The 13,052-nt window shown below is 43.7% G+C and overlaps 1 protein-coding gene across 20 annotated transcripts in view; it reads left to right on the forward strand.

Moving 5' to 3' along the window:
• Window positions 1–12,691, forward strand: part of LOC147417628 (uncharacterized) — a 50,240-nt gene extending 37,549 nt beyond the window's left edge. For 10 of the 20 annotated variants that reach the window (XR_015187244.1, XR_015187246.1, XR_015187248.1 and 7 more), the window contains one exon: window positions 11,594–12,691. Coding sequence is in view for 10 of the 20 variants with exons in the window: in XM_086506587.1 (XP_086362713.1) it covers window positions 11,594–11,620 (27 nt within the window). In the remaining 10 variants the exon portion in view is untranslated. Of the gene's footprint in view, window positions 1–10,240; window positions 10,642–11,360; window positions 11,452–11,593 lie in introns of those variants that run through there. The other 10 variants (XM_086506579.1, XM_086506581.1, XM_086506578.1 and 7 more) reach the window with 4 other exon arrangements.
• Window positions 12,692–13,052: the final 361 nt, after the last annotated feature.

Here is a 13,052-nt window from a genome sequence, read left to right on the forward strand (position 1 = left end):
ACGCAACTTTGTTTCAGGTAAACATAGCACCTGCATGGAGTCAATATATTATTGACTTCTTAACCACCAGAACATTCCCTGAGAAAATCACAAGAGCAGGGGAAAAAGCTATAGAGTTGGAAGCTCATGACTTTCAGTTAATTGGGAATCAACTCTATAAGCGGGGAAATGACAATCAACTTAGAATCTGTGCAAGTGAAAGCAAATACCTGATGATTCTAGAACATACACATAGCGGAATAAGTTGAGGCCATTTTTCGGGCGATAAGGCGGCAAAAATTGTCTTAACTGCAGGAATTTGGTGGCCTACATTGCACATGGATGTTGAAAAGTTTGTAAAGCGTTGTGATGTATGTCAACGCACCAAGATGCCAATAAAAAGAGACGAGATGCCATTACGGTCAATGATGGGAGCAAGAGCATTTGCAAAATGGGGCATTGATTTTGTGGGACCTATATCACCCCCTGTATATCGCACCCATACCCAATATATCATAGTGGCCATAGACTATCTCACAAAATGGGTCGAAGCCAAAGCAACACAAAAAGCTGATGCATGCACCACGGCATAGTTTTTGTATGAGAATGTTTTTGTACGTTATGGGTTACCAATCAAAATTGTCAGTGACCGTGGGACACATTTTCTCAATGAAGTCATTGAATATCTGCTAGAGGAATTCATGGTCATTTATAGGGAATCCGCACCATACCATCCACAGGCCAATGGGCAAGCTGAGGCCACAAATAAAACACTATGCACGGTTCTCACTAAAATAGTGTCAGAATCAAGAACAGATTGGGATCAGCACCTACACTCAACACTATGAGCATACAGGGTAGCTTACAAAACATCAATAAGAACAACACCATACAACATGGTATTTGACCTAAATGCTATACTACCCATAGAGTTTTTAATCCCAACTCTACGAGTAGCAAAAAGCTTGGAATGGACAGGGCATGAGCTCTCTTCAAGGATTGATGATCTTGAAAAGCTAGATGAACTCTGCTTACGAGTTGTCGCTTCAATCTATGCTAAAAAGAGAAGACAAAAGGAATTTTTTGACAAACATGTGCGTACCAAAGAGTTCAAAACAAGTGATTACGTACTTGTTTATACCTTGAAACAACATGCCAAGAAACTTAAAAAGCAAGGGATGGGACCATTTGTGATTAGTGATCTATCACAAAGTGGAGCTGTCAAGCTTGTTACATTAGCAGGTGAAGACATGCCAAACTGGATTAGTGGATGTGGACTGAGGAGGTATCATCTACCACTCACACAGGAGATGCTCCAACAAATTCATCAAGAAAAACAAAGAATGAAGGAAAAACAGAGAGTACGAGAAGAAGCTCAAGCCGAAGCATAAGAAGGCATTGCAAAAAGACGGCTTATGCGACAACAACAATAAAGTGGGACACCATTGCGAATCAATGTCATTCAACTGACGCAGTTGGAGGAGGAAACAATGGAGCCAATAATTACAGTCAAAGTGGACAGCAATCAAGTTGAATCAACAACTTTGCTTGATTCGGGTGCTCAAGCAAATTTGATCTCTAACGGATTATACCAACAGCTCAAAGTCAAAGGTCAACTTCATTCTACTCAAGTGCTGGAAAGTAGCACATCACACTCGTTGAAAACATTGGGAGGGACTATATTGCATGTACAGATACATCAATATATTTATCTACACAAATTCTATGTGGTGACAGATGAAAGCACACAACACCAAATGATGCTGGGGCAACTTTGGCAAAAAGAGTACAAGGTGAATATCGATTGGAAAGCAAAGGCAGTCAAAATTCAACACGAACATGAACACCAGATGATAGCTTTTGCTCAGCAATACCATCATGATCAACTGCAAGCTATGCCATCCCTGGAAACAAAGCCAAAAGCACAAATGCCATCAAAGAAAAACAAAAAACCGAAGACCAAAAATCAGGTAAAAGCCAATCATACTACTTACAGACAGATGAAGTCACCGGCCACAATGCAAAAATCTAGGCTACCAAAACAAGGTAAACAAGTATGGATGCGGAAGGATAGAAATGCAATGGCGGAAAAGCAACAATGTAACAAACGGATTCCAACAAAGCAGACTGTTCAACCCCAAACCAAGGTCATAAAACAGATATGGATCCCAAAGAAAATGCTTAGCCAAAATCCAAATGTCACTTACATTTGGATACCAAAGCAAAAGCCAAAGGAACTCCCTATAGTACAAGCAACACTGGAAAGCAGACAACTGCATTTCAAAAAGGAAAACCGACTATGTGGTTGCCGATGAAAGACAAACCAGTGGCAAACAAGAAAGTGCCAAAACATCTATAAAAAAAGGCAGCAACAAAATACCAATGGAAAGCCAAGGCCATAAGGCCCATAGCCATTACATACCAGCCAATTCTATCCTTAGACACAGCTACGACTCCATCAACAGTGTCGGCAAAGCAGTTGCCTCTTGCCAAAAAGACAATTAAACAAAGAGCGGCAGAGTTACAGCTGTTACTTGCAATGAAAGCAGGAAACCTCGACATCAAATGCCAATAAGCATCTTGCTTATTCCCTTCTCTTGCACAACATTAATTTTTCCATGCATTGACCGAGAATGCATAAACTAGGGCCACATTAAGCGGCCAGGCGAAACCTTGTCGTCCGGGAGGACTCCGACTAGGAGGAGGGGAGGCATTCTCAAATGCGGAACCAATAACAGAAGCAGCAAAAAAGGGCATGATTTTCGACTATTTTAAGGGTTGTTGTTTGATTGCGAAATTTTCTGGAGTAACCCAAATACATATGCCCTTATACAGCATAAATCTACAGGTATATGGGGCCAAACGCCAAATCAAGCCCCTAGGTGTGTGTATATAAGTAGAAATAGCCATTTTTCATGCAAAATATTGGTAAAACGGAGAAATCCGGCCATAAAAATTGCATGTGAGTGTATATAATGTGTTGCGGTGATGTTTGTGATTTAATATGATTTTTGGGGATTTTTTGGGTTTGATTTGGTATTTTCCTTTTAATTTTGCTAATTTTCGGTAGAAAAACTTCAAAAATACAAAAAGCAGGTGAGAAACAGTCGTAATGAAAAATAAAAAATATGGTGATGATCAGTGACTATAGGACAACCTATGGTACAGTGGGGGTGCAATTATGAGATTGGAGCGAAAAGCGCATTTTGGCGAGGTTTTGACCGAAATGCCAAATTTATGGTAAACAGAGCAAATGGAGTCCAAATCAAGAAATGTTTGAGTCTAAACCGCATCTCGCAAGAAAATAGGAGCACACGTCAAATTTCATGAAAATTGGTTCGGAGACCTCCGTTATAAGAATTTTTCACCCCATTTTTAGCTCATTCTCACTATTGACTTTGTGGAGAGAGCTTTTGTCACCTAGAGCGGATCGACCTTCCAACAGCTTCTACGACGCGCACGTCTATCCGACCAGCTCCAGACATGAGAGGTAGGCTCACCACCTTGAGCTTTTCGCGCATGTTTGTCATTATGTCGCGAAAACTAGCGTAGGGGTCACACACAAAGCGAGCGGTAGAGACCTACAAGTAGAGACGGCGGCCTAACGGCTAACCCGAAAGCAACAAGACTTCATCGGCAGCTTACCCTAGTCTAGGAGAGCAGTCCTGGATAGCCAAAGGCAGTGGAAAACCATCGGGAAAAACCCTAATTCCCAAAAACCCGCAAGAGGCCACCAAATGGGAAATCGGCGAAACGGCGACCAAATGCTACCAAAATTCATGGGTAGGAGCATCTCGACATGCTCGACAAGTCTATATGACCCGCATGACCAAAAAGTTACCCGAAGCGGCACTAAACTTCAGAAACGGCATCGACACACAAAGCATCGAATTGCGCTTGCGGCCAAACCGCAAGTCCGTTTGCCACGAAACTTCATGAGCGGCTTTCGTAGACCATCAACAACCAAGTCCTATGGTGGTAGACCACCACAAATCATCAAAGGTATGTAAACGCAACCACGGGTGCTTCTAGAGCGACAAATTGCCAAATGGAGCTCCGGTGAAGCCAAAGTCGACAAAAACCATACGGGAAGAATCCCCAAAAGATCGGGAAGCTATGGAGACCAACTTTAAGAAATTTCATCGCCAAAAAGCACTCCAAAAGTCAGAAAATCGCTCGGAGACTCTTAAGTCCACACAGGGAGTTATACTCTATCCATTTGACTTTTTTTGTTGAAATTAGGTTCAAAAGGGACTTAGGGGGGCAAAGGGCAAGCACTGGGAGTACCAGTACTAAAAAAATTACTAGGAGACATCCTACGCGTAGGATGTCTTAAGGGCACTTTTTGGCACAGACTCCAACATTTTTTGTCATGCACATGTTCTGAATGACATTTACAAGCCATACACCAAGTTTCATCACATTTGGACCAAGCTTGACCTCATATGCATGCAAAAACGCAAAGTTACGGGATAGAGGCAATAATGGGCCAAAGACCTACCAAATCTTGTCCAAATCCCATGAAACTTGCACAACACATTCACCAACACATCAGCAAACAATCTGTGTGGTCAGGGAGAAAAAATGATGAAATAGACATCCTACGCGTAGGATGTCTAATTGACCTTTTTGGAATGAAAGGGATGTTTTATCATTCTTGATCAAATCATCTCATCATCAGGAGCCCATCTATCAAGTTTGAAGCCATTCTAATCACTTTTGACCCACAACACCCTCAAGATACACTTTTTGAGCCCAAAAACACCTCACAGAGCCTTGCAAGCATCAAATCTTGGCCAAATTCAAATCCAAGAACATGGCCATGTTCTATATGCCAAGGACAACCCACAGAACAAGTTTCATGTCATTTTGATGAAAAGACATCCTACGCGCGTAGGATGTCTCTAGCATAAATTTAGCCTTCTTTGCAAAGAATGACATCATGGGAGCCAATACCATGGTGCAATGAGCCCATATATCAATTTTTAACCATTTGGACATCAATTGCTACCTATGATGGATATTCTACCCAAATTGTGACCTAAAGGTTGAATCAGCCCAAAAATCTATTTTTTGATAGCCAAATTCAAATCCAAGCCTATAGCCATGTTCCATGAGCCTTACACTACCTGCATGTCAAGTATGAACCAATTCTGATGAAAAAGACATCCTACGCGTAGGATGTCTAGATTGAAATTTTTGGCCAGATTTGCACTGTGAGCACATGCACAGCTTCACAAGTTTCTTTTAAGCTTTATTTTCAATTTTCAAGTCATTTGGATAAGTAAAACTGAGTTTCGCAGCTAATATGGAAAAAACGCGAACTTCGGACTACTGAGTACAACAGGATCTATGGCAGCCTCGAAGTCATCGGCAAAGAGGAAAAGAATGACCATCAGAATTATCTGGAAGAAGTGGAACCCTTTGTCATTCCAGAAGGAACACTAAAGCCCACCACCACCTGGATACAAGAGGATCTGTTAGTGTTCAAAGACACTGAAGGCAATGTTATAGAGCTACCAATGCTGCTGAGAGAACTCAATGAGTTTGTACGAAGCAAGATGGCTGGCTACTTGGAGAAGATTGATCTCCACAACTACTTCAAAGCAATACCGACAGGGGTGGACAATAAAAGAGTCTGGGAGTTTGTAACAAGCATCAAAGAGGATGGAGTGGCCAAGGTAACAGATTTACAAGGTAGACCAGAAACAGAGATAATAATCACTGAGCGGGTTGTAGCCGATGCACTAGACCTCTCCAACGAGGGGGACAATGTAACAAAAAGAAGGGATGAGGTTAAGGTGTACAAAGAGAAAAAGACGAATTACACCTTTGAAGACATTGCCAACCGAAAAGTGGCAATCATGCGCCAGTTATACAACCAGTACTTCCACATGTGCACGAAGAGGCCACAGGAGTACAGGATGCCGCCAGGTGCAATTGCCACAACGTTCACTTGGGCAATGACAAAAGGCACCCCAAAGATAATCAACTATGTGGCATATATACATGACAACCTAGTAAAGATGGGCAACAAGAAGCCAACCTATATAGTGCCAGGAGAACTGATCACCAAGGTGATTTATGGGGCACTACATGCAAAAGGAAGGTGGCCTGACCCCCCATCTCAGAATGATTGGCCGAGAGTAAAAGAAGACAAGGAAGATGAGCCGCAAAGGGCACCAAAGGTGGCAACAAGATTGAAAAGACGGCTAGAGCCAGTCCAAGAGGAGCAGCCCGAGCAGAAGAAAGGGAAGAAGGAGTTTTCTCAAGTGTCGGCGAAAGAAACAAGGTCACAGAAAGCGGCAAGACTAGAGAGGCTGATGGAGAGTTTTCGAGCGGAGAGAGCCCTCAAAGGTGATTTAAGAGAACTCTGGAAGCCATCTCTAGGGTTTATGTCCGGATCGTCCAGAAGAGCGAAAAGGGACCGATTTGAAGATTATATCAAGAATTTTGAGATTCTTGATGCTGCAGCAGAGAACATCCCTCATGTCCCTTTCACAGAGGAGGAAGTACAACAAATAAGGCAGAAGCTGTTAGATGAACAAGAGAGCCAAGAAAGAGAAAGAAAAACAAAAGCAAACAGGGACTTAAAGGGTAAACCTGCATCTTTACCAGCCAGCCCTAAACCCAGCCCACAGCCCTCTCCACCGCCCTCACCACCTCCTAGCAGCCCTCCACAAGAAGATAAGGAGGCTGAGGACAAACAAGAAGAAAGGCAAGCAGAAGATCAAGAGCAAAGACAAGAACCTGAGCCAAAAGAAGAGCCAAGCCTCAAACTGAGCAAGAAGAATTCGATGATGCTTACTATGTCTTTTTGGACCTGCTAGCTGCAGGCTATATGAAGGAAGAAGCCACCACAGTCGCCATCGACTTGGCGAGGACAGGGCCTAAAGAACAAATGCAAGGCATCAGGCTAATGGAGTTGAAAGAAATTGCTACAGACACGGTGGACCTGCACCCGCCCTCCAATGACTGGGACGTAGTGATGACAAAGCTAGCCGGATTGAGGGCCCAATCCATGGCTTCAGAGAAAGAGATGACAACTCTCAAAGCCAATGAAGAAAAGATCAAAATGGAAGTAGATTCTCTGAAGGCACAAGGCCAAGGGCAAAAGGAGAGAGAAGCTGACCTACAGGCCAGCTTGGCAAGGGCTCTACAAAACTACCGAGCAATGGAAGAAGCAAATCAGGAAGCAGCAAAAAGAATACAAGCAGCTGAAGAAGAGTGTCAGTAGCTCAGCAAGTCATTGCGAGATGCCGAGAAAGAACGAGATAATCTGATACTACAGCTGGCAGAAGAAACGAAATAAGTAGAAGCCATGAGGAACGCCAAGGAAAGAGCAGAGATAGATCAAGAAGCAAGCTTGGATGAAGTCCTTGAGCTCAAGGACCAACTAAAAGTCAAAGATCAAACCATCCAGAGGCTGCGAGCATCACATGCTAGAGTCAGAGCTACGAGCTCGACTCAAATCATTTCTGAGAGTCAACTCTACGAAGAGCAAATGCAAGAACTTCAGAAAGAGCTGACTCTCGAGAAAAAGCAGAGATTGATGATGGTCGAAGGTTCTATAGTCATGTAAACTAGAATGGAAGAGGGCCAAAAAGCCGTGTAAGAAGAATTGGAAAGCATGAAATAAAGCTCGAGGAGGCGGAAAGAATAAACAACGAACTTAATGACCTCCTCGTGAATATGGGTGGAGAAGCTGAAACAGAAAAGCAAAAACTCCTCAGGCAAATTGAGGTGTTGAAAGGCCAGCAAGGAGGAGAGACAGAGAGCACAAGGCCAGCCGCCAATGAGGGCATTGACCTCAAAAATGTGGCAGATCCTGTGGACACGCCTATGCAAGAGGAAATCCTAGCAGGATCCTCTCAAGAGCCAAAGGATCTAACACAAGAAGAGGAGGAAAACTTGCGTAAAGCAATAGAGGTAGAGCTCAGAGAAACCACGAAGGAAGCCTTGGAGTGGGAGCAGAGCGTCTTCAAATCTATGACCATTCAAAAGATCGACGCCAGCAATCTCAGGCGCGAGTGGCTTCAACCCTCTCTCCCATATCCATTGCTGAAATATGAGGCAGCTACAATAAACAAGCGGATCAGAGAAGAGCCAGCTGTACCTGTCTACAATGCAGATACCTCGAAACCAGAAGGGGTCAAGCCAAAGTGGAGGAAGGCCTGGCTTACAAAGTACCCACAATACCTAATCCACTTGGTAGAGGCACCTAAAAATATCAGAGACAACCTCATCTTCTGTCCTCTACCAAGGATTAGGACATGGAAGGCACATGAAATTTTGCAAAGAAGCCAACCCACTTGGCTGAACTACCCCAAGCTGCCAGGCTTGAAGGCAGGTGAGAGAATAAGTGTTCAATACATGGTGAAAACCCTAACTGGCGCCATAAAGTTGTTCACTGGCTCACCTGACCTTACATGCATTATGATGAGGAAAATCTGTAGAACCATCTTAGCAGTGTTCGAGACCTTCAAGCCAGGCCAGGTGACTGACATCATCTTTTTCTTCCAAGATAATACAAATGTGCTTATGATCTGTCAGGTCAGCCTTCCAGGGAGGTGATATATGCGCTGTATCAAAGGATCATGTTTCTACCATCCTATCACCTCCAGTATTTTGAAGAAGCATTCTAAACAGGTTTCTTCACCATAAATACTGACATTTTTGGCCCAACAATTCTGAACCTACATGCAAGGTACGAATCACTGCTAAAGATGCGGGAAACGATACGATGAAGCAGCAGATCAAGGCCATGTCGGGGACGACATGAGCAAGGAGGGGGGGAGTGTTAGAAGTTGGACACACCCCACAGCATCTAACTATTCGGACGATTATTCTTTTTGTAATTATTCATTCATTGAGGAAAACCTGAATTTTCACCTTGTAATTATTGGGACTTGCAGAAGTTTCCAGATTGTATCCGAGTTTTGATAGTTAGATTGAGTAGATGGTTGATTTTGGAACTTTAGGGTTTGAAAAATTGTAAGGTATATATACCACTTTTTGACCTTAATGAAAAAACCTTTTGTCATTTTAAAACAAGTTATGAATTCTGAGAGTGAGGGTACTGTGTACGAGAGAGAGAGTGTGAGCTTCATCTTGATGCTACGTGTGCTCCGGTAGTCGGAATCGAGTGCGGAGAAATGCAGCGTGTTGCCCCCGACGAGAGCTACGCGCCGATACTTACATTGCGCGCGTACGGTCCGGCTTTTTGAGCTCTTTCTACGAGCTTCATCGGGTGTTTGGGTGAGTATACGTTGTCCGATTTTGCATTGCAGCATATCCACGTTCACATTGAGTAGAACTACACATTAGACACTTCAAATTTCGGAAACGAAGACCTGCAGATTTTGGCCAGACATCCTACGTGTTTCTGCACCAGGTGTTTTGGGTCGGGATTTTGGTTCATAGACCTTAGGGAGAGCGACCTATTGGTATTAGTAGAGTCTCCTTCAAGTTCTATGGTGTTTCGAGATTGTTTGATGGGTGTTCGGCTCTAAAAAGCGTTGTAGGAAGTTTTCTCTTATTCACTCTTGAAGGCTGTGACTTAGACAATTGGTAGAGACCTCTGTAGGAATTAGTTAGGACTCGATCGAGTGTAGATTGACACCTTATGCTTGCTTCCACGCGCCTGCAGGTCGAGCTTCGTCCTTAGCTAACATTACATGTTAGGTGAGTTCTCGCTGTGCTGACGTCCGTCGCGGCGTATCCGTCCAACAAAAGGCTATAGAGATGCATTCTCTTTTTGCTGACTAAAATAGGAAAAAAAATCGGGTTGTATTTTTAAGAATTTTTTGATAGATAAAAAATGTTCATTGGTTGAAATAAGATAGTGGGCACTCATTTAGATGACTATTGTGTAAATCTAATGATGGATTTGTTTTATTCACTCTCTTGGTGGTTTGGTAATGGAGCACTTTTGAGTCTTATTAGTGGGCGTGCGCTCTAGCCTCTCTCTCTCTCTCTCTCTCTCTCTAACTTTTGCTTGTTCTCTTACTAAGGCCCCTGTCAGACAAGTTTAGATGGACATCTCTCTAGCTGAGCTAGACAAATTAGAGCAGCTACCTTCGTTTTCTGTTGTCACACACATCTACGCACTTCTGCCTCTATGGCATTTCAAGCTCCAGGATGGGCGGCTTGACCCCCTCGCCCAGATCTCATCCTGCGCTGCTCATTGGCCACACAGCCTGTGTAGAGGGCTTGGCCGTCCGTGCAATAGCTGGGTAGCGCCTTGCACAGCTCCTGCAGCACCAGAATGAAGTTCTCGGTGTCCTCCTTCAGGACCAACAGTCATGTGTGTGAGGTAGTGTCCATCTCTTGCACCCGTCATCAGATTCCTCCTACTCATCACTCTTATCTTCTGCCTCAACCTCGACACACAGCCCTGCTGCTAGCTACCAAATTGCTCGACCTGCTATTATCAGAGCTCCGCAATCAGTGCGGTAGTGATTGTCAAGGCATGCAGGGTCAGGGTCATGAAGGCTCGCTCTCTCTTTTCATTAATACTTTGGGTGTTTTTTTGGTGCGTTTGCAGTTTGGAAATGAGGGGCTTCTGGAGACAGGAGCTTTGGTTGAGCTGCCTAAGAAAGCTTTCCTCCCAAGCTTCTACAGATGCCTAATGGCTACTGGCGGTTACTGGTGTGGGGAAAGGTAAAGCTTGGTTTCTCATCACTTGCTTTTTCCCCATCGTCCGTTACTACAAACACTTGTTTTGAAGAGAAGTTAGGGGCTTTGTTGGGATCCTCTACAAGACTGCCTTCTACCACGTGCAATTATTGCATGTTCTTCTTGTTGCCCACTCTTTTGAATTCCCCCACGCATCTGTGCTATTTGCTGGCTGGTTTTGGGGGAAGGGGCTGCAAATTGTAGTGTTTGGAGGTGCTGGTAAGTGTCAAGTAAATTTACATTTTGTTTAGTTCTTTGCTCACTGCCATGGTGCCTTTTTTTTGACCTCCTACAGCAAGCTCGTGGTAGTCGGCACATAGGCTCCAAGGAGCAGTGATGCGGTGCTCCGCAGATCAGCAGCAGTCTACCCGTTTATTTGTGTTGTGTGACTGCTTCAGTGTTCTTCCCCTTTTGCAACTTAGTCTCAATTTTTAGTATCCTCAAAGATGTTTAAGTTTGGCATCAGTACTAGTTCCCGTTCGTTCCTCTTCTTTCAACTTAGCCTCATGTTCAAAAGGTTCTTTCTCTAGATCTTTGGTTCTCAAAAAGTGGGGTTTTTTACTGGTTTTTTATGCTCAAATATCAAGGTTGAATCTGAATCGTTTTGTGTGTTTGTTTATTGCTCTATCTTGATGTTGTTGCACAAAAATTGCCCATGTGTGCTTTAAAAAAAATTAGCCTAATGCTCAAGCTCCTATTTGCAGGGTTAATTTGCATTCCATCTTGTGTTTGTTTGCTATCCGTGCTTTGGCAGTTGTGCTTGTTGCCTAATTTAAGACGGAAGTTGTGGCCATGGTAATGGTTGTCACCTCATTGTTTTGAATCAAGGTTGTCTAGAGTTAAGCTTATGATATTAATTATGCAAGTAATTTTGTTGAGTATTCTATTGAAATTTTTGTGGCCTTAAAAGTTCTTAGGCTTTTCTTGGGTCTTGCAGGGTGATCGATCGCTAGGCTCTTGTTAGTGGAGGGATAATGTAGTGGAGGCAAGCTGATTTTTGCACTCTTGACAGGTGCCTACCTCGACTATGGTGTACTCGAGCAAGTGATAGTCATTGACCTACTGATCTTGTCCTGGGCAACTCCACTCGACGCTACTACCATCTAGAGACAACACTCCAAAGACTTTTCATTTGAGCCCAACGAGACAACACTCGAAAGACTTTGCATTTGAGCCCAACGCTACTGTATGTGAGAGAGTTGTACCTGTCATAGCCTTCGTGGGTGCCATCGACGGCGTTATAGTTCCCATGATGGGATTTGTCATGGATTTAGTGCAATCTTGTCCACTTTAGTGGTTGCCATCTCCATCTCTTTAGAGCAAGTAACAACATGTCCTCTTTGAGCTTTGGGGTCAAGAATATTGCTTCCAACCCCTTTGAGCAAAGGATCCCTTGCCAATGCCTTTCCCTTCTCAACCCAGCCTGCACGGGAATAAAACTTGTGGCTTTGTAACAAGGAGTGAAGAACTCGATGGCATGTAGCTGGGTTGGCAACAAGCACCAAGTACATGTAGACCTCAAGGAATATGCAATGGAAGTAGGGCTAAGGCAACAATTCTGTGGGCGCACGATAGTGGTCGACGAGCTGGGGCACTGTTACAGCCAGCAAGGGAGTAAATCAAGATGAGAGGGGCAGAATTGGGTATGTAGGGGAATTGGAGGCAGCCTAGTACTGAAGTGTGTGCTCAAAGGTGGAGTAAAACAACAAAATGGCTAGAAACACTATTGAGGAGATGGTGGAGGAGGTGAGCTGCATTGTGATCTTTCTTAGGTGGCGAGCAGCTAATTATGGTGGTCCCATGCTTTGGTCTGCATGATGTTGCTGTACGAAAATGGTTTTTAGGTTTCTCGTTTGAAATTCATTTTGTACATTGAAGAAATTCAGACCTCATGTACTTGTGTGATACACTTGGATGAGTTTATGTGAAGGTCCGGAAAGCATGCACCTTCATCCAAAGTAAGGAAGTCTCTCACACTCGCTTGAATTGATGTGCTTGCTCCTGACAATTTTGGCAAGGAGGCATGCTGTGTTTATACTGTCCTTGCTCTGCCATGTTCTAGCATGCTCCTCTATCTATATGGTGAATGCCCTCTCCTGCAATGATCCCTCTCACTCATGTTCTCCTCCCAGTATTGCACGTCTTTTAGAGGTCATTTGGAAAGTTTGCAAGCATGTGGCTTGCAGTAGGTTGCTGCTTCTGCTGTTGATTTCCTATAGTGTGGTATTCAGGTTTGTGTCTAGGTCGATCTAGAAGAGTGAAAAGCATTTTCACTTTTTGTGGCACTGAGGCTTGCATGCATATCAATGATCAATGAAAGCTTTACTGCCTAGATTTCTTTTGCAAGTGAAGCTTGATCTGATTAGGCCTTTGCTTATTCAAACCACTTTGTTAGA

This window comes from Adiantum capillus-veneris, chromosome 30, assembly GCF_014529385.1.
Source record: "Adiantum capillus-veneris isolate H3 chromosome 30, ASM1452938v2, whole genome shotgun sequence".
Classification (NCBI taxonomy): domain Eukaryota; kingdom Viridiplantae; phylum Streptophyta; class Polypodiopsida; order Polypodiales; family Pteridaceae; genus Adiantum; species Adiantum capillus-veneris.